Below are 22,097 nucleotides of genomic sequence, written 5' to 3'. Positions count from 1 at the left end.
AGAGAAGTTTCACACACACCATCTACCTCTTGATTCTCTCTGTTACCTTTGCCTGAAGTAAAACTATTCTTATCTTGGGGAAGGGAAGCTGAGCCTTGGAGATTCAGTACTTTGGCCAAGGATACACAGACTGCAGGCAGAAATGCTGAGTCCAGAATCAATAAAGCAACATTTGCACCCTACCTGCAAATAAAACACTCAGTTCAACCGGGTTCAACAAAATTTACATATTGTGTACTAAGATTCAATATTTCATTATTGAACCTCATCAGTGACTTTAAACTTGAACATTAATTTCGTTAAACATTACAACACTGATTGACTAAACTAGAGGTCAAAAGAGTTTGGTTTTATAACCTTCAAAACCTCAGTGCATACATATGTGACAAACACTTTATCCAGAGCAAAGAGAAGAAGGAATTTTCTACATGACTCACATTGGTCTAAAAGAACCACACCACCTTATTTAGATAAAATAAGCTCAATTGCTCTCTGGAAAGCAATCATTTCATTCCCTGAGACACAGGTGTCCCTGCTCTGCTCTTCCTTCTTTCTGCTCAGCTGAGGCTCCTAATGCACCTTTCTTTTTACAGAATGAAAGAGTCATAGACAATTTAAAGAGATCTCTCAGAAAACCAGTTCTAAACTTGGCTTCGTTATTTAGGAATGAGCAATTGGCAACTTAGCGAGATAAAGTGTCACCAAGGCATCAGCACAAGACGTATTATTAATAGAATCTCCAAGGTCCAACTTTCAGCTCAGTGACATCTCACATCCCATCCCACAGAATTCCCATCTTAGCGCAGTTCATCAGGACATCATCAGTATTAAGCCCACCACAGTCAAAGTGTAAAGCAAGCCTTTCCTTTGCTAGAGTTGTGGATTAGAGAGAGTTTTTTAAATTATAGAATTTATTTTTTAGAGGAGTTTCAGGTTTCCAGAAAAACTAAGTAAGAAGTACACAGGTCCCACATACCCTCTCCCCACACACAACCATATCCTCTCCCACATTAGCTATCCTAATCAGTGTGGTTTATTAGTTACAATCAATGATCCAACAGTTACAAATAATCATCAACCAAATTTTATAGTTTATATAGGCTTCTCTATTTGTGTTGTATGTTCTATGGTTTTGACTAATGGATAAATGACATGTACCCATCATTCTAGTATCATACAGGATAGTTTCACTACCCTAAAAATCCTCTGTGCTCTCCCTATACATCCCTCCCTCCCTTAAAAGTCGTTGGCAATGAATGATCATGTCGTGTTGCCTTTGTTCTGCCTTTTCCAGAATGTCATATATTAATAGTTGAAATCACACAGTATGTAGTGTTTTCAGATTGGTTCCTTTCATCCACTAATATGCATAAGTTTCCTCCATGTCCTGACAGTTCATTTATTTTTAACATTAAATACTATTCCATTGTACAGAAAAACAATGCATCAAAGTTTATCCATTCATCTATTGAAAATTTATAGTTTTGCATTTTACATTTAAGTCTTTGAACTATTTTGAGTTAACGACTGTGAATAATGTAAGGTGTACATCTAGATTCATTGTTGTGCAAGGAAGTCCAATAGTTCCAGCAATATTTGTTGAGAAGACTGTCATTTCTCCATTGAATTATCTTTGCTTATTAGTCAAAAATCAGTTAACTATATTGTGTGGATCTTTATTCGGTTAACTATATTTCTCATATTGTGTAGTACATATTTCAGGCTTTACATTCTGTTCTGTTATTCTATTTAACTAGTATTTTAGCAATACTACACTGTCTTGATTACTGTAGGTGTACAGTAAGTAGGCTAAGGCAGGGTCAGTCTCCCAACTTTGTTCTTCTTCTTTAACATTGGCTATTCTGGGTTTTTTTGCCTCTCCATATAATCTTTACAATCAGATTTTTGTTAACTAAAAAATAAAAAAGAACTTGTTTGGATTTTAGCTAAGATTGCATTTTATCCATAGATCATATTGAGAAGACTGATGACAATAGTGAGTCTTCATCTATGAACATGGAATATCTCTTCATCTATTTAGATCTTCTTTGGTTTCTTTCATTAGAGTTTTGCAGTTTTCTCCATGTTATCTTGTACATATTTGCTCACACTTATACCTAAGCATTTCATAATTTTGGTACTGATATAAGTGATATTATGTTTTTAACTTCAAATTTCAATTATTCATTGCTAATATGTAAATCAGTAGGAAAGTAATTCACTGCTATACCTTAGGCTTAGATCCCACATCTTTACTCTAATTGCTTATAAATTCCAGGAGATTTTTTGTTGTTCCTGTTTTGTTTTATATTGCCTTTTTTGTGTTTCCAGGGGTTCTTTTATTCTTTGGAATTTTCTACATACCTAATTATGTGACCTGCAAATGACAGTTTTATTTCTTCCTTTTCAATCAATATAGCTTTTATTCTGTTTTCTTGTCACTGCATTAGTTAGGATTTCTAGTATATTGTCAAACAAAGTGGTAAGAGGAAGCACCTTGCCTTGTTCCTGCGATTAAGCAGAAAATTTCAATTTCTTACCATTAGTAATGATGTTAGCTATAAGGTTGTAGATGCTCTGTAACAACTTGAGAGAATTCCCCTTCAATTCTGGTTTACTGAGAGTTTTTATCATGAAGGTGTGTTGAATTTTGTGAAATACATTTCCACATCGATTAATATCATCAAGTGATATTCTCTTCTTTAGCAAGTTGAAGTAATGGAATACATTAGTTGATATTCAAATATTTAAACAGTCCTGCATACCTAAAATAAATCCCACTTGGTACTGGTATATATTATAATTCCTTTTATGTACTGCTGAATACAATTTGATAATGCTTTGTTGAGGAGTTTTGCATCTGTTTTCATTAGATATATTGGTCTCTAGTAGTTCTTTTTTTAATAATGTCCTTCTCTGGTTTTGGTAATAGGATAATGCTGGCCTGATAGGATCAGTTAGGAAGAATTCCTTCTGCTACTACATTCTGCAAGAGATTGTAGAGAACTGGTATAATTTCTCCCTGAAATGTTTAGTGTAATTCATCAGTGAAACTCTTCAGGCCTGGTGCATTCTATTTTGGAGGTTATTAATTATTGATTGAATCAATTTAATAGATAAAAGCCTATTCAAATTACCTATTTCTTCTTGTGTGAAATTTAGCAGTACTCCTTGGTATATATAAAAGACATACTGTCAATGACCTTATAAATTGATGGGGACTTAGATTGGTTCCACATCTTTGTGATTATGAATTGTACTGCAATAAACACTTCAGCATTGGTGTCCTTTTGATAAAATGACTTCTTTTCCTGTATGTAAATAACTAGTAGTGGGATTTCTGGGCCGAATGATAAGTCTACATTTATTTCTTTGGGGAATCTCCATATGTTTTACATAGAGGTTTTACTTATTTGCAGTCTCAACAACAGTGTATAAGCATTCCTTTCTCTCTGTATCCATGCCAGCATCTACTGTTTTTTGACTTTTTAGTAATGGCAATTCTGACAAGGGAAAGGTGATATTTCATTGTGGTTTTAATTTGTATTTGCCTTATGATTAGTGATGTTGAGCATTTCTTCGTTTGTTTCTTGGCCATTTGTCTATCTTCTTTTTTTTTTATTTCAGCATATTAAGGGGGAACAAAAGTTTAGGTTATGTATGTTTCCCTTGTCCCTCTAGCCCCCAGAGTCAGAGCTTCCAGTGCGTCCATTCCCCAGACAGTGCGCATCGCACTCATTATGTAGGTATACAGCCATCCCCTCCCCCATCATATCTGCCCGACACCCGATTAGTGTTATTCCCAAATGTGCACTTAGGTGATGATCAGGGAAACCAATTAGATGGTGAGTACATGTGGTGCTTATTTTTCCATTCTTGGGATACTTCACTTAGTAGAATAGGTTCCAACTCTATCCAGGAGAACATAAAAGATTCTATATCACCATTATTTCTTATAGCTGAGTAATACTCCATGGTATACATATACTACATTTTATTAATCCACTCATATATTGATGGGCACTTGGGTTGTTTCCACATCTTTGCGATTGTGACTATCTTCTTTTGAAAAACTTCTGTTCATGTATTTTTCTCACTTTTTAATGGTATTGTTTGTTTTTTTCTTGATGATTTCTTTGAGTTCCTTGTAGATTTTGGATATTAGCTCTTTATTGGATATATAGTTCATGAATATTTCCTACCATTCTATAGGTTGTCTATTTACCCTGTTGATTATTTCCTCTGTTATACACAAGATTTTTAATTTAATTAAGTCTCATTTGTTCATTTTGATTGTTGCTACACTTGCCTTTAGGATCTTGGTCATAAATACTTTGCCTAGAACAATCTCTAAAATAATTTTTTTCTACATTTTATTCTAGAATTTTTATGGTTGCATGTCTTCATTTAAATATTTTATCCAATCTCTAATTAATTTTTGTATAAGCAAATGATAGGGGTCCTGTTTCACTCTTCTGCATGTGGCTACCTAGTTTTCCCAGAAGCATTTATTGAATAGGGTTTCCCTTCCCCCATGTCTATTGTTGTCTACTTTTCCTAAGATCAGTTAGTTGTAGGTAGATGGTTTTATATCTGGGTTCCCTATTCCATTAAATTGTTTTATGTCTACAATTTTATACCAATACCATGCTGTTTTGGTTACTATAGCGTTAGAGTGTAATTTAAAGTCAGGTAGTATGGAACAGGAGACTATTGTCCTAAGTGAAGTATCTCAAGACCAGAAAACCAAACACATGTACTCATTATTAAACTGAAACTAAATGATGAACACAGATGTGCACAGAGGGAAGTAAAACTCAGTGAAAATCAAGCAGAGTGGAGAGCAGGAGAGGAGGGGCAAAAACCTACCCAATGGATAAAATTAGCACTATTTGGGCTATGGGCACACCTATAGCTATGACTCAAGCATTACAAAAGTAATCCATGTAGCCAAAGACATTTGTAGATCCTTAATATTTTGAATTTGAAACAAATAAGAAATAATGTTAGAAATGTGATGCTTCCAGATTTATTTTTTTGCTTAACATTGCTTTGTATATTTGAGCTCCTTCTTGGATGCAAATGAAGCAGAAAATTATTTTTTCTAGACCCATGAAATATGATGTTGGTGTTTTGAGGGTGATTGTGTTGAATCTGCCAATCACTTTGGGTAATAGAGACATGTTGATTATACCCATCCATGAACATGAGATGTTTTTCCATTTGTTTGAGTCATCGATGACACAAGTTTAGGGTTAGTCTTTCATACTTCTACTTAGTAGAGATCTATCACCTAATGGGTTAAGTATATTCTTAAGTACTTTATTTTCATTGTAGCTATTGTGAATGGTATTGAATCTTTGATTTCATGCTCAGCTTACCTATTTTTAGTATAGAAAAATGCTACTGATTTGTGTACATTGTGTTCATAACCTGTGACTTTGATGAATTTATTTATCTATGCTAGGACTCTTTTGGTAGAGTCTTTGGGTTTTCAAATATAAGATCATATCATCAGAGAAAAGCAATAATTTGGCTTTCTCTTTCCTGATTTCAATAGTCTTCCATTCTTCCTCTTACCTGATTGCTCTGGCTAGGACTTCCACTACTATATTGAATAAGACTTGTTTCAGTCTTGTTCCAGTTCATAGGGGAATGCTTTCAACTTTTCCCAATTTAGTATATTGTTGCCTGTGGGTTTTTCATATATGGCTATATCATTTTGAGGTATGTTCCTTCAATATCAACTTTGTTGAGGAATTTTGTCATGAAAGGGTGCTGAATTTCGTCATATGCTTTTTCTACATCTACTGAGATAATCATGTGGTCTTTGTTTTCACTTCTGTTTATGTGATGAATCACAATTATTGATTATTGTATGCTGAACCATCCTTGTATCTCTGGAATGAAGCCCACTTGATTATGGCAAGTTATCTTTTTTAGGTGATGTTGAATGTTTAATAGTATTTTATCAAGAATTTTTTCATCTATCTTTATAAGGCATATTGGTCTAGGGTTTTTTTTTTTTTTTTTTTTTCCTGTGTCCTTTCCTGGCTTTGGTATCAAGGTGATACTGGCTTCACATTAATAGAATGGGTTAGGGAGGATTCTCTCCTTCTCAACGTTATAGAATTATTTCTGTAGGACAGGTACCAGTTCTTTGTATGTCTGGTAGAATTTGGCTGTGATTCCATCTGGCCTGGGGCTTTTTGTTGTTGTTGTTGAGAGATTATTTTGTTACTCCTTCAAACTCACTGCTCTGTATCGGTCTGTTCAGGATTTCTTTTTCTTCCTGATTAAGTCTTGGGAGGTTGTGTGTTTCTAGAAATTTATCCATTTCCTCTACATTTTCTACTTTGTGGACATAGAGATTTTCACAGTATTCACAGATGATATTTTGTATTTCTGTGGTATGAGTTGTAATATCTCCTTTTTCAGTTCTGATTGAGCTTATTTGGGTCCTTTCTCTCTATTCCTGGTTACTCTAGCTAGAGGTCTATTGATTTCATTTATCTTTTCAAAGAACTAACTTTTTGTTTTTGCTTTTTTTTTTACTTTTTTTATTATTATTTCAGCATATTATGGGGGTATAAAAGTTTAGGTTATGCATATTGCCCTTGGCCCCCCCACCTCTGAAGTCAGAGCTTAAAACGTGTATATCCCCTAGACAATGCACATCACACTCATTATGTATGTATAGACCCATCCCCTCCATCTCCAACATCTGCTCAACATCCTATTAATGTTATTCCTAAATGTGCTCTTAGGTGATGATCAGTGAAAGCAATTTGATGGTGAGTACATGTGGTGCTCATTTTTCCATTCTTGTGATACTTCACTTAGTAGATTGGGTTCTAGCTCTATCCAGGAAAATATAAGAGGTGCTATATCACCATTATTTCCAGTGAGAATGGCCTTTATCAAAAAGTCCCAAAACAATGAATGTTGGCATGGATGCGGAGAGACAGGAACACTCATACACTGCCGATGGGACTGCAAACTAGTGCAACCTCTGTGGAAACCAATATGGAGATAGCTGAAACAGATTCAAGTAGACCTACCATTTGATCTTGCAATCCCATTATTGGGCATCTATCCAAAAGAACAAAAGACATTCTATAATAAAGACATTTGCACTCGAATATTATAGCAACACAATTCACAATTGCAAAGACGTGGAAACAACCCAAGTGCCCATCAATACATGAGTGGATTAATAAAATGTGGTATATGTATACCATGGAGTATTACTGAAGTTTTAATTTGAATTTTTAAGTCCTCAGCTTAATGATGCTGAGGACTTTAGATGTCTGGTGGCAATATTTATTCATCATTCACAAAAGCTTAGTTTATTTTGCATATATAAATCCACAATGCCTTCATTTTTCTTTAGCTATCACAGGTATATAGGAAAGTTGCTAGTATAAACAAACACTTGTTTTCTTTGACTTATTTGAAAGTAAATTGCTGACCTGAGTTGAAAGACATGACATATTGTAGTATTTCCCAAAAATATGGTGATTCTCTTATATAGATAGAGTAAAACCATGAAAATCAGGAAATTAATGTTAATAAGTTTAGACTTTCTAATCCTCATTTCTATTGGTGTTTCAGCAATAAGTGCCAAAAATATGAGCTATGTCACATAGCTCCTAACAAAAAGAACAAAGCTAGATGCATCACACTACCTGACTTCAAAATATACTGCAAGGCTATTGTAAACAAAACAGTATGGTATTGGTATGAAAACAGACACATAGACCAATAAAACAGAAGAGAGAGCCCAGAAATAAAGCTACATATTTCCAGCTAATCTATTTTCTAGAAAGGTACCAGGAACATACCTCGGGGAAAGGATACCCTCTTCAATGAATGGTGCTGGAGAAACTGGATATCCATCTGCAGAAGAATGAAACCTTACCATATTTGCCACCATATACGAAAATCAACTTGAGATGCATTTAGGACTTAAACATAAGACCCAATACTATAAAACTACTAGAAGAAAAAATAGGGGAAACATTTCAGGACATTAGTCTAGGCAAAGATTTTATGGCTAAGATCACAAAAGCATAGGCCACAAAGACAAAAAGACAAATGGGACTATATTAAACTAAAAAGCTTCTGCACAGATGAGAAACAACAGAATAAAGAGAAAATCTGCAGAAGGGGAAAAATATTTGTAAAATATTCACTCAACAAGGTATTAGTATCCAGAATATACAAGGAACTCAAACAACTCAACAATAAAAATAATAATAATCCCACCAAAAAAGTGAGCAAAGGGCATAAATAGACATTTATCAAAGGAAGAGATACTCATAGCCAACAGGTGTATAAAAAAATACTCAACATCACTAACTATCAAAGAAATATAATTTAAAACCACAATGAGATATTATCTTACCCTAGAGACAATGGCTGTTATTAAAAAGAAAAAAATAACAGATACTGGTGAGAATGTAGAGAAAAGGGAACTCTTATATATTGTTGATGGGGATGTAAATTACTACAGTCATTATGGAAAACAGTATGGAGATTTCTCAAAAAAAGAAAAATAGAACTACCATACAATCCAGTAGTCCCACTGGTGGGTATTTATTCAAAGGAAAATAAATCAGTATATCACTGGAATGATATATATTACTAGATCACTAATGCCAATGCTTGTACAAAGGTGAGGCCTGTAAAGATATCATGCTATTTGTTTTAAATTCATTAGTATATTTATTTCTAAGCTGTTTTTTAAGGAAAAATAAAGTTTTTGTCAAGACCCCAGGTACAAAATGTTTAGCCCTTATTTTTATAGGGATTCTGACAATTCACAGAAAATTTTCACAGCAATAATATCCCTTTTGATTCTCTCAGTTACCTTTACCTAAGGTAAAATTATCCCAGCTTAAGGATAAGAAAGCAAGGCCTCATAGATTGGCCAAGGATATGGTGTCTGCAGGTGGTAAAGCTGACGCTGGAACCTATAACCGCTCCATCTCACATGCTTCCCTCCAAGAAAAACAGTCACTTCCGGCAAATTCAACATTTACTGAGTGTGTACTATGATGTAATTGTCAATGATTTACTCTAACCAGTGACTTTCAAAATAAACATTGAGTTAATCATTGCAGCACCAGGTAACTAAAATAGGGGTTTAAAAAGTTTGATTTTATAACATTTAGAACTTTCATGAACCCAGGTCTCAGTGCACTCTATCTAGAACAAAGAGAAGCAGTAATTTAATGTCTGGTTCATGTTGCTTTAAACCCTAAAAGAATCACACTCCCTTATTTTTGCCTAAAATAACCTTGATGGCTCTCTTCAGATCATTCACTTTATTCCCTACGTGGTGGGCGTCTCTACTTTCCTCTTTCCTGCCATGATGCTCCTGTCTGGTCCTTTCTCTTTTTATAGAATGACAGAATTATAAATAATTAGTGACAGAAAGGATCTCAGAGAACCTGTAGCCTAATCCCTTTATTTTTATATATTTTTTTATTTCAGCATATTATGGGGGTACAAATGTTTAGGTTACGTATATTGTCCTTCCCTCCCCCCCTTCCTCCTGAGTCAGAGCTTCAAGCATGTCCATTCCCAAGACGGTGTTCATCAGACCCATTATGTATGTATATACCCATCCCCTCCTCCCCTCTCCCATCTCCCCGATGACCAATGAATGTTATTCCTATATGTTCATTTAAGTGTTGATCAGTGAAACCAATTTGATGGTGAGTATATGTGGTACTTATTTTTCCATTCTTGGGATACTTCACTTAGCAGAATGGGTTCCTACTCTATCCAGGAAAGTAAAAGAGGTGCTATATCACCATTGTTTCTTATAGCTGAGTAGTACTCCATGGTGTACATATACCACATTTTATTAATCCACTCATGTATTGATGGGCACTTGGGTTGTTTACACATCTTTGCAATTGTGAATTGTGCTGCTATAAACATTCGAGTGCAAATGTCTTTTTTATAGAATGTCTTTTGTTCTTTTGGATAGATGCCCAGTAATGGGATTGCTGGACCAAATGGTAGGTCTACTTGTATCTGTTTAAGATATCTCCATATTGGTTTCCACAGAGGTTGTACTAGTTTGCAGTCCCACCAGCAGTGGATGAGTATTCATATTTCTCAGCATCTATGCCAACATTTATTGTTTTGGGACTTTTTGATAAAGGCTATTCTCACTGGAAATAGGTGATATCTCATTGTGGTTTTTATTTGCATTTCCCTGATGATTAGAGATGTTGAGCATTTTTTCATGTTTTTTGGCCATCGTTCTATCTTCTTTTGAAAAGTTTCTGTTCATGTCCTTTGTTCAATTTTTGATAGGGTTGTTTGATTTTTTTCTTGATGATTTTTCTGAGTTCCAAATATTGTTTTTAGACTTTTCTATACTGGCCATTCTCACAGGGGTAACATGAAATCTCACTAGGGTTTTAATTTGCATTTCTGTGATGATTAGTGATGTTAAACATTTTTCCATGTGTTTCTTGGCCATTTGTCTATATTCTATAGAGAAAACTCTGTTCATGTCTTTTGGGCACTCTTTAATGGGGTTATTAGTTTTTACTTACTGATTTGTTTGAATTCATTGTAGATTCTGGATGTTAGACCTTTGTTGGGCATATAGTTTGTGAATATTTTCTCTGATTCTGTAGATTTCTGTTTAGTCTCTTGATTATTTTCATGCTGTACAGAAACTCTTTAATGTAATTGCCTCATTTATTATTTGTCTATTGTTGCTGTGTTTGCCATCTGGGTCTTACTCATAAATTCTTTGTTTCAGCGAATGTCTACAAGAGTTTTTCCTACTTTTTCCTTCTAGAAATTTTATGGTTTTAGGTCTTACATTTAAGTCTTTAATCTATGTTGAATTAAGTTTTTTTAATATTGCAAGAGAGGGAGGGATCCTATTCGATTCTTCTGCATATGGCTATCTAATTTTCCCAGCACAATTTATTGAATAGGGCATCCCTTTTCCAGCATATGTTTTTGACTGCTTTGTGACAATTCAGTTGGTCATAGCTATATGGTTTTATATCTCAGGTCTCTACTGTGTTTCATTGGATTATGTCTCTACATTTATACCAGTGCCATTATGTTCAGGTTATTATGGACTTGTAGTATAATTTGAAGTCAAGTAATGTGATGCTGCCAGATTTGTTGTTATTGCATAAGTTTGCTTTGGTTATTTGCACTCTTTTTTGGTTCCGTTTAGGATTAATTTATCTACATCTGTGAAAAGTGACTTTGGTATTTTGATGGGATTTGCAATGTGAGAATTAATTGTAATCTGTGTACCAATAGCCTAGGCCATTGCAGAGCACAGAGGAGTTCATTGATAAGTGGCAGCTATGACTATCACCACCACATTTATGTATAACATTCAAATATATTTAAATTTATGTGTGGTAGTATAAAAACAGTGAAAAATACAGTGATAATATCAGTCTGAAACGGGCACAAAATATGGACCAAATAGTGACTTCTTTTGCTATTATTTGAATCTTGCTTCCATTTCCCAGTTCTCAAAAGCATATGGCCCTGTGTTCACTGTGTACTTTCTATACACACGCGCACACACACACACACACACACACCCCTATCCCAACTGGAACAATACACAACACTGTATCTACTTTTCCATCTATGTCTGACCTAGTACTCAATAATAGATTTATTTCTCCTTGTTGTATTCTAAATGATAATCTTTTCACATACCTGCTTTAAAAATTTTCAAGAGCTTAACATTGCCAGGTATGAAAAAGATATGTCACAAACTGGCCACAAGCAATTCTTAGAGCCTCATTTCTTTCCATTCCTTCCATCCAGTTCCCCACATCCCAACCATTATTAACTACACCATTCTCCAAACAAATTAGCAATTTCAAGTTTTATCTCAGATTCCAGGTCTTCTGCTATCTGGAATGATCTTCCCCTCTGCTCTGCCTGCCAATAGCCTATATATGCTTCCAGATTCAGTTCAGACTTCATTTATTCTATGCAAACTTGTCTGAGGTGCTCAGGGCATACAATTCACATTCTTATCTGCTTTCCAAAACACTCGTTAATGCTACTACAGTACACTTCACATGAAATTTAAATTATTCACTTTTTCACAGACTGGAATATAAACTCTTATGGTAAGCCCTTAGATCTATCTTGTAATATCCACAGTGACAAGACAAAAGGCAGGCAGGCAAACCATGAGAAATGAATAGGAATTTGAGTCACGCTCATTATGCAACAGGGGACTCCAAAATACAGGAAGGAAGACAAGGAGCAGTGCAGCAGTGGCTCCTGTTCAGATTATCCCTGGGCGTGGCACATAATCTTGGGATCACAATACCAAGTGTTGCTCGATATTTATTTTCTTAAATAATCAGAAGCAAATGTCTTATTTCTCTCTCTGTTTCCGTTACTTCTGTGGGAAAGGTCCCTTTGCCTCTAATCTTCCTCTTGCTTCTTTCTTGGAATGTGCTGAAAATTCTCCATCTCTTCCTCTTGCCAGATCCATTCTGTATTTGCTTGCCTTTGTGCCTAACTGTTCCCAGGAAACTCACTTCTATGGACTGCATTAACCCAGAAGTTAGTTCCCTTCTGGGTGCTGAGTAAATTCAGAAGATCAGATGTTGAGAAGGTCAGAGTGTCTATTTCCTCAATCCCACCCTGCCAGGCTGCAGTTTTGGCAGTGGCTGTGTTCCTATCTACATGGATGGTTCTCCTACATCCGCTCTCTCCTGGCAAAAGGTCTATTCAGGTTCCAGTAACACCCTCCTTCCCTTGTCCCTTCTGGCCTAGGATGGTAACATCTCCCTCCCTACTGATGTTAGTCCTGAGTACTTTACAATGCTTTGTTTGTTCCCTCATCCTGCCCACACCTCTGAAAACAGTCTCTTCATTAAACTCACTTTAACTGAACTTTTTGAGTGTGCCCACCTGATTCTTTCCAGGGCCCTTACAAATCAAGGGAAGAAACGCAAATGTTACTTCCTAAAAGAAAACTCCCCTTACCCTCCAACTTCTCTGGCCCTGCCCCATGGAAAAAGACCAGAGTCAGGAGCTCCTGTCTCTGGGCTCACACAGAAGCCCTGAGCACAGCATTTGTCGTACTGGAGTCTCATTGCCTGTTAATTTGTTTTCCTCTCTCTTAGATGGAAGATCTGTTTCTTGTTCACACTTGGATTCCTGGATCTGAGCATAGCATTGCTACATGTAAGGTGTTCAGTGAAGTTTATTGAGTGAACTGCCTTCTTGGAGTAAATGAGAAAAGCCTTTCTAGAACTGGACCTCCAAGAGGAAATCTAGAGGACCTCAGTGGGGGTCAGAAAGCAGAATCAGTGAGTACAGCCACCAATCCAATGAGAAACACCCAGGACTTTGGGAGTGGTGCCTCTGGCCTGATACAAATGACAATTTGTCCATCCCAGAATACCCTCCACTCAAAAGCCCTTCCTCATCTCACATAACCCCTGATGTAGAAATAGAAGGAAAGCCAGCTTGCCTGCTGAGAAAGGCATGAAGTAGTCACTCTTCTTAAAGTTGCCACTGTCATCCAGAAAGTGGCCAGGGTCAAACTGCTCTGGGTTGGGAAACTCTTTGTCATCGTGCAGCACAGAAGACAGGTGTATTAGTATATTTGTGCCCTGATGGAAAAAGAAACAGATGAAGCAGATCATAAAGAAGGTCATGGAGCTTGAAAAAAAATTAGAAATCCCTTATCTAATCCTTTAGTTTTATAAAAGGAGATTGAGGCACAAAAAAAGAAGAATTTATTTGCTCCATATCACAGAACAAATTATTGACGAAGCCCAATAGGTGTTAAATCATACAATGGCCAGTCCAGAGCACTGTTCTTTGATTGCAAGACCATCTTCACCAGCGTGTAGTCTGACACCAGCATGTATTTGCAGAAAAACCAGGAAGCTCCCTGGAGCACATTGCTCTTGACGAATAAATGGCAGTATTGTCTAAGAGCGCTGATACCACTGCAAATCCAGCTCATTCCCTTTAGAACAACCAAGTATGAGGCCTCCCTCAGAACTCAGCAGTTTAGTGGCCTTATGCTGAGAAACTTCATTTTCTCATCAAGATGAGAAACTGATTAAGTATCCCCTTCTTCTACTAAGTTCCTTCAACTGAATTTTCACATATTCTTATGAAAAGGACAGAGAATTTTCAAATTCTAGTAGGTTTTTCTGAAACTCAGAAATAATAGTGAGTTACAGTTTAGTTTTCAGAATCAGTCAAGTCTTTCTCTCCGCCAAATTAAGCTCTGTGACCACAGTTAGGTTGTTTAACATTTCAATGCCTCATTTTCATCACTAATAACATGTAAACAACATGTTTGTGTTAGTTTTTTATGAATGTAAGATGAGATAATATAGGAAATACTTTCTTATGCAAAGATTACCACATGTTAAAATGCTCACTAAAAAGGGTTTCATTACTGATATGATGATAATGATTGCATTCACAATAGTTTGGGATCTTAACAAAGGCCATACTTTTAGTAGGTAGCGGAGACCAATTTTAAATCCAGATATGTCTGAATGTTCTGGCATACTGCATGGCTTCTCCAAACATGAGGTAGTTCTCATTTCACAAAATCCATAGGCCAAGTGCATAAACTATCATATCCATGTGGATAAATGAAAGAGAAAAAGAAAAATCAGTCCCTCCTGACCCTCTTCCTAGTAACACAGCTATTTCTGTGATTCATTTCCTACCTGGGTGAACTTAGAACACACCCTCAGCGTGAAGTACAGGAAACCTGTATGTTTAGCCCCCAAGTGGGCTTCTGCATAAAATTAAGTTGTGATAAAACACTTCTTCTGGCCGGTGGGGCCATCTGCCTCTGGCTATGACACTGTAACTGCTTTGGAGTTGCCCTCACAATTAAACAAATAGAAATCTGAAAAACATTTGTAACATAAGAGTTTTTCGTCATTGCACAAGAGGCAATCCAGGATTGCAATAATTTACTAAGGAGAAATTAGGCCCCATAAGCACCCTGGATTTCTGACTTGGGAACACTTTCCTCCCACTATGTGGGGGAGTGAGGGACAAGCAAAGTGGTGTTATTTTAAAGCTGAGAAAACGGAGATCAAAATTTGGCACCTAGAATTTGTAAAGACAAATTCAGGACAGGAGGAATCCACAAATAGTGAGGATCTCAAAAGTGTACAAGACTCTTCTCTGTATAGTCCATGGCTGTGGGTTGGGTGGCACATGTGCAGTACGAAACTCCATGAAGCCTACTAGAGTATGACTACTGGAGAGTTGAGAACTGAAGATAAATACCAGATGTTGTGTAAGAACAGATGGAGCTGAAGTTCCATCCCAGCCAGGACAGAGTAAACTGTCTTGTAACCTCATATATTCTGTGCTGAACCCCAAAATTCCAAACTGTTGGACTGAGGAACCCCACCCTGGACTAAGGGCCATGCCCAAAGACCAAATTTAAAATTGAAATTAACCCACAATGACAAAGAATTATACTAAGCCTAACAGAATGATAAACATCTGTCAGTAAAATAACTGCCTGCTAAACGAAAAGTCAATGCCTTTTAAAGGAAGACAGCATAATCCAGACTCCCCACAAGGCATCATTAAAAAGTCCAGCATACAATAAAAAATTATTAGACATGTTAAAGAAAGAAATGTGACCCAAAATTAGAGAAAAAAAGCCAATGAATAGAAACAGACCCATGAAATCCTAGATGGTAGGATTATCACACAAGAACCTCAAAGTAGGTATTATGAATATATATTTTCCCTACCTCAGCTCTCCAATCAGCCATTTCTGTGAGGACCCCCAGGAATTTCATCTGAAAATGTGGTTTACAATCAAGATTTTTGCACTAGTTGTGCTCATTTTAAGTGGGTATCAATGGGCCCAAGGCATGTTAGAAAACAGAACTAAAGAATATCTGCATTGTAGCTATAATATGCATCTTGATGAGAAAGAAAATGAAATGACTTGACTTTAACACCATAAAGAAATGAATTGTCTTGAGTTATTACCTATCAAGGCAAACCATGACTTGCAGCAAAAGGTGAGAATTTCCACAGCAAATGACATGATAAGCTTTAAAAATGAAGAAAGGCAGACCTACAGAAAAGAAATCAAAGATCTAGAAGAAATGCTGGAAAGAGACAATTCTTCTCAGAGGCAGATTCTGTTCCTGGAAACAAAAGCCCATGATCATTAGATGGGAGCCTGAAAGGCTAAAAGAAATATCATCATCTGCAGACAAGAGCTGACAGACATGACACCGAGAATCTCCAAACTATGATTAAACACTTGTTTGCAGATATAAATCCCCAGGAAGGTGATCGTCCTGATGAAGCATTTGACAGGGATTTTTTCTCCCTGCTCTCCATGCACAGGGTACTGCTTCCCCTGACGCAGGAGGATTCCTCGCCTCTCTCCTCAGACAATCCCCTTGGCTTCCAGCCTCTCCTCCACATTCGCTTCCCAATCTCAAGGTTCCCTTGGCTACAAAACAGCTATTCTTAAAATTAAAAAGGGAGGTTCTTCCTTCCCACAACAAAAATTTGAGTCCCTCCTCTTCTTAGAACCAGTCACATGAAGGCCTTGTGTCCATGGGTCAGTCCAGGGGAAGAAAGGTCTCTGTGAAGAGCCTCACCCCCAAGTGTGATCCCACTGGGCTCCTCATCCTTCACTGCCTGAAGGCTTTGCAGATAAACTCAGGTCAGGGCATTGGAAATAGGATGAACCACCTGTCCAGCCCTGCTCCAGTGACCACTCTGGGAAAGGAGTCAGGGCTAGACAGGAAGTGGGGCCTTTCCTAAGTTGAGTGATGCAGTGGGGAAGCTCATCCTTCTGGTCGTGGTGGAGCAGTGCCATCAGTCCCACCTGCCCATGGGTAACACTGCTTCAATCTGGAGAAAATACTGACAAGAACTCAGTTCATGGAAGTCTCTGGAGAGTGACCCAAGACAGGCATATTCTGGAGGGGACACCTGTGAAAAGGAACTACATGGATTGAAGTCTCTGAACTCACAGCTTTTCAGCAACACATGCTCAATGAGTGGTTTCACCAGTGCTCTTTTTCGTCTTGATTTTATTAGAGTTTTCAGGACAGCTTTACTGAAGAAAAGTTATTTAAGTTATTGTCATTCTATTGTGCTATCTAGATAATATAGGTAGTAAATTTATCAAGTATTTAATTGTGGCAAGACATACTTAACATAAAATTATCCACTTTAGTGATTTGTATTGTACCGTTTAGTAGCATTAAGTACATTCACAGTGTTACGCAACCAACAACACTATCTCCAGGTCTCTTTTCATCTTACAAAAACAAACTTTGTATCATTAAACAATAACTCCATATTCTCAAATACTTCCTGTCCCTGACAACTGCCCATATTATAACCCACATAGACATTCTGTTACTATGAATTTGCCTATTCTAAGTAACTCATAAAAGTGGAATCATAGAATATTTTGTATAATTATGACTGGCTATTTTCTCTTCATGTAATATCTGTAGCATGTGTCAGAATTTCCATTCTCTTAAAGCCTGAATAAGATTCCATTGTATGTATACACCACATGTTGCTTATCCCATTGCTTAGTCAATGGACACTTCAGATGCTTCTACCTTAGTATTCTGTGAATGCTGCTGTTATGAAGAATGGGCTACAAATATCTCTATGATACCCAGCTTTCATTTCTTTGGGGTACATACCCAGTGTTTCGATTGCTGGGTTATATGGTAATTCTCCAGTAAAGTTTTTATGGAAGCACTACACTATTTTTCACAATGGCTGCATCATTATATATTCCCACAAGAAGTGTACAGGTTTCCTGATTTCTCCGTCTCTCATCAACACTTACTATTTGCTGAATCTTTGAAACAACTATCCTAATGGGTAGAAGGTGGTGTCTCATTGAGGTTTTGATTTGCATCACCCTAATAATCAGTGATGATGTGCATGTTTTCCAGTGCTTAAGCCATTCTTTATCTTCTTTGGTGAAATATTCATTCTAGCACTTTGTACATTTTTAACCAGTTTTTGTCCTTTTTGTTGAGGCTATTGAGTTGTAGAAACACTTTATATATTCTGGACATTAACTCTTAAAACATATATGATTCCAAATATTTTCTGCTATTCTGTGGGTTGTCTTTACACTCTTGATAGTGTCCTTGGATATAGAAAGTTAACTTTGATGAAGACCAATGTATCTATCTTTGCTTTCATTGCCTATGCTTTGGGTGCCATATTAATGAAATCATTGCCAAATTAAATATCATGAAGACATTTTGTAAGTAGTAAATCATAATTCAGAAGGTCAGTCCAATAGTACTAAACACAACATTTTCTATGTGCTATTCAACCTCCAGAGTTATCTAAAATATGAAAAATCCTCTTCTCTCTTCTAAGATTTTCTAACCCACCAAGGAAAGAGAAACCAGATAACTAATTTTGGAACTTGATAAGTGTCAGTTAATTTAAAGGATACATTAGTGCTGTGTCTTGAGTGGGAGAGTGGTTGTGAATTAAAGACAGTACTTACAAGGAAATTTATAGCACTGTATGTATATGAAGAAACTTCCCTTCATAAAAAGGAAAATGATGTAAAATCAGTAATCTAAGCATCTACATTAGGAAACTAGAAAATGAAGAGTTAATTCATTCCCGAGTAAGCAGAAGAAAAGAAATCATAAAAATTAGAACAGAAATCAATGGAATTGGAAATCAGACATTAAAAAATAAAAAGACCTCCTGTTTCTCACACCCTTGCTAACAAATCAAAATTTTTTCATTTGCCAACCAAGGTTAATGGAGGATAATGTAGGTTAAATTTGTACTTTTTATTTTTTAGCTATTTTTGAAGTTTAATAGCTATTTTCATTTACTAATATGTAACAAGTCCTATCAAATTATTTACACGTTTCTAGTACCTTAGAAGTTTACCTGGCAACCTGGCATATTGTTTGTAAACACCAGCAAGTTCTTTAACTGTATGTGTAATATGAATCCAATATTTTAAAGAATGACTTTTGAATCTATGTGTATATGTTTGCATATAATTTTATGCTATATTTTAATTTACTCCTACGCACACATACATGCATAGAGATATACACACAACTATATGCGTGTGTTAAATTACAAATGCATGCCAAGGATAAATGGCTTTCTCTAGATGAGCCTGGAAAAGTTTCTTGGGTTATGTCATTTCTCATCTTATTTCAAAACAGAAAGAAGGGAAAAAGAAGACTAGAATTTGTCACGGATACATTTTCACCTACTGATGCTGTACAGACGCTATGAGACTTATCATTTTAGCCCCAAAACATCAAATTACTATCACATATATATTATGTGTAAAACATAGAGATAGAAACTAGAAGAATAATAGAATCTGGTGAGGCTTCCCAGAGATGTTGTTCTTGTCTGAGGAGAGAATCATTACACTCAGAACACGTGAGTAGCAATATGAAACCATATATTCATAGTCAATTCTAAATTTGATAGAGGGTGAAAAGAGCATTCTATATCTTTACTTGGCATTTAAAGTAACACTCAAGCAGAACAGGAATTCCAACACTTAATGTCCATTCCTAACTGTCACTGATCCTGTCAATATAAAGGTTAGAGCTGCCCCTGGACACAGGTTCTCTCTTTCAAATGCAAACCTCCAGTAACTCTTGGAAAAACTCCTCCAAGAGAGCTTCCCTGCCCTCTTCCCCTTTGTCCCTGTCAGTGCTTATCATTATGAGGACCAGCATGACTTCCGGGAATTCTGTTTTCTTTAATTTCCTACTTGCATTATGCACAAAAGAAGGAACGTCTGCAATCTGATTCAGCAATTAATAATACTTTTTATTTAAAACACGCACAGGAGAAATGGTTCTGAATTATCATACATTAATCATTTTACTGTGTTTTCTAGTGATAACATATTAACAACAACACTAGGTAAGTATTGTCATATGTGGCAGTAAATGCTGTGTTACAGAGTATGAGGAAGAGCAGATATAGATACAATTGTGTGTAAAATTCCAGAAACTCACATTAATGGACATTGGATGTTCACTGCATCTTAAAGGAATGGGGCAAAGTGAGACAACAGGTCAGAGAAGACATCCCTAATAATAGCAAGGAGGTGGAGGACACCATTGATGAGAGAGAGGCAGAAGACAGCCACAGCAGGCAGATGATCTGAACTTTGTCACACAGGAATGAAGCTGATCTTGTACAAGGGTGGCAAAGAAATAAACACACCAGAAACTGAAGTGGCATTGAGCTTCTTTGGATCAATCAAAGATTTCAGGTTAAAGTTCTGTAAAATGCTGGTCAGGAATAAAAACAGCTCCATGCGGGCCAGTCCCTCTCCCACACAAATCCGTTTTCCTGAAAGTAATAAACACCAGGGGAAGTTACTACTGATGTGCAACTGTGACTGTAACAGGTACTGTGTTTGTGACTGTCACTCTTTGATGAATGTTTGGATGGAAGAATGAATTGATGGATGGGTGGAAAGCTAACTGGATAGACAACTGAACAAAGAATAGGCACACTTGCCATCCACCTGACATCTGATCTTAACAAAGACCCCTCATTCAACAAATGGTCACTGAATAACAGCTCTATACCAAGCAATTAATTAAGTATGCTCACATTATAACAGCTCCCTTGATATTTTGAGTTTAAATCTATATATCTACAAAACCACATCCATATTCTCATGTTTTCTGTTCCCAGTATGGAATTCCATGATCTTTCTGTCCACTCTTCATATCCTCTATGCTCAGCTCAAGCCATACACGCTCTTCATCAGCCTCCAAACAAGAAGATTCAAGTTGTATACTATGCTGTTCCTTTTAGCCAAGGTGTACTTTTCAGAGACTAAATTCAGGTCACAGGTCAAATTCCATTTCTTCTTTGTACTCTTTGCCATGTTCTCAAGTAATAAACCCTTGCTCTCTCTGGGTTTCCACAGCATAGTATTATTGCTTTCAATGAAGCAATGAAGTTCATCTGGAATCATAATTGCTTATTCATTTATTTCATTTATTGATTTTTCTATTGTGCTAAAATGTGAACTCCTGAAGGGAGGTTTCCATCTTCATTATCTTGGTATCTACACTGCCAGATATAAAGCAGGCATAAAAGGTCACAGAATAGAGGAGTTTCCATGGCCAGAAACTCAGGGCACACATGGAAAGAGTGGAGATCCAATACCCAAGATGTATGGTCATGATTGGAAGAACAGCAGGGTGCTGTGAAATCATTGCAGAGGATCCAGCCTCATTCACAATGTTTCCCTGGCCCCATGGTTAGTTTGCAAAGGTTCTAACATCCTTAATTTAGAGCAAATGCCCTGTCTTCTCTCTTTTTCATTTTCTCTGCCTCCTTTGAGGTAGCTGCTGTTAAAATGTTGCTTACTCCAGCTTATTATGCCTCAGTGTAGGGTATGAGAGAGCAAGAAGCAGGCAGCTTCTCCCTCTGTCACCTACACCCAGCAGCCTGTGCTTTGCTTTCCTCTCTCACAGCCCAGTCCTACTGAATTACGATGGGATGTTTATTCATCTGCTTTCCTAAGTGGGGGTGAGGCCTTTTAGTGCCCTTTCTGTACTTCTTTTTTTTTCTTTTTGAGTTTTTTTCTTTATTTCAGGATATTATAGGGGTACAAACATTTTGGTTACATGTTATGACTTTGCCTCACCCAAGCCAGGATTAGAGGCATGCCATTCCCCCACAGAATGCTCACTGCATCCATTAGTTGTCAGTTTACCCACCCCAACCCCAAACCCCAGTGAATATTAATATCATGTGAGGACCTTAGTGTTGATCAGTTAGTGCCAATTTGATGGCAAGTGCATGTGGTGCTTATTCTTCCATTCTTGTGATATCTGACTTCAGAGGATGGGATCAAGCTCTATCCAGCATAAGAGGTGCTAAATTACCATTGTTTTTTGTAATTGAGTACTATTCCACAGTGTACATATACCATATTTTATTAATCCACTCACGGATTGAAGGGCACTTAGGTTGTTTCCACATCCTTGCAATAGTGGATTGTGCCACCATAAACATTTGAATGCAGATGT

General features: G+C 36.7%; 2 protein-coding genes across 9 annotated transcripts in view; both read right to left on the bottom strand.

The window, feature by feature from the left end:
* The window catches only part of LOC123650045 (cytochrome P450 2C18-like), a 44,337-nt gene extending 30,681 nt beyond the window's left edge, over window positions 1-13,656 (bottom strand). The window contains exon 1 of the mRNA XM_045568440.1: window positions 13,508-13,656. Within this exon, the coding sequence (XP_045424396.1) occupies window positions 13,508-13,609 (102 nt within the window). The 5' untranslated portion in view covers window positions 13,610-13,656. The remainder of the gene's footprint in view (window positions 1-13,507) is intronic.
* A 6,213-nt stretch (window positions 13,657-19,869) lies between these two features.
* LOC123650043 (cytochrome P450 2C18-like) overlaps window positions 19,870-22,097 on the bottom strand; it is a 32,159-nt gene continuing 29,931 nt past the window's right edge. For all 8 annotated transcript variants that reach the window (XM_045568434.1, XM_045568432.1, XM_045568437.1 and 5 more), the window contains one exon: window positions 19,870-20,397. In XM_045568434.1, coding sequence (XP_045424390.1) covers window positions 20,216-20,397 — 182 coding nt within the window. In that variant the 3' untranslated portion in view covers window positions 19,870-20,215. The remainder of the gene's footprint in view (window positions 20,398-22,097) is intronic.

Source organism: Lemur catta, chromosome 14, assembly GCF_020740605.2.
Source record: "Lemur catta isolate mLemCat1 chromosome 14, mLemCat1.pri, whole genome shotgun sequence".
In the NCBI taxonomy this organism is placed as follows: Eukaryota; Metazoa; Chordata; class Mammalia; order Primates; family Lemuridae; genus Lemur; species Lemur catta.
The sequence above is the reverse complement of the archived record's forward strand: the minus strand, read 5'-3'. Positions and strand labels throughout refer to the sequence as shown.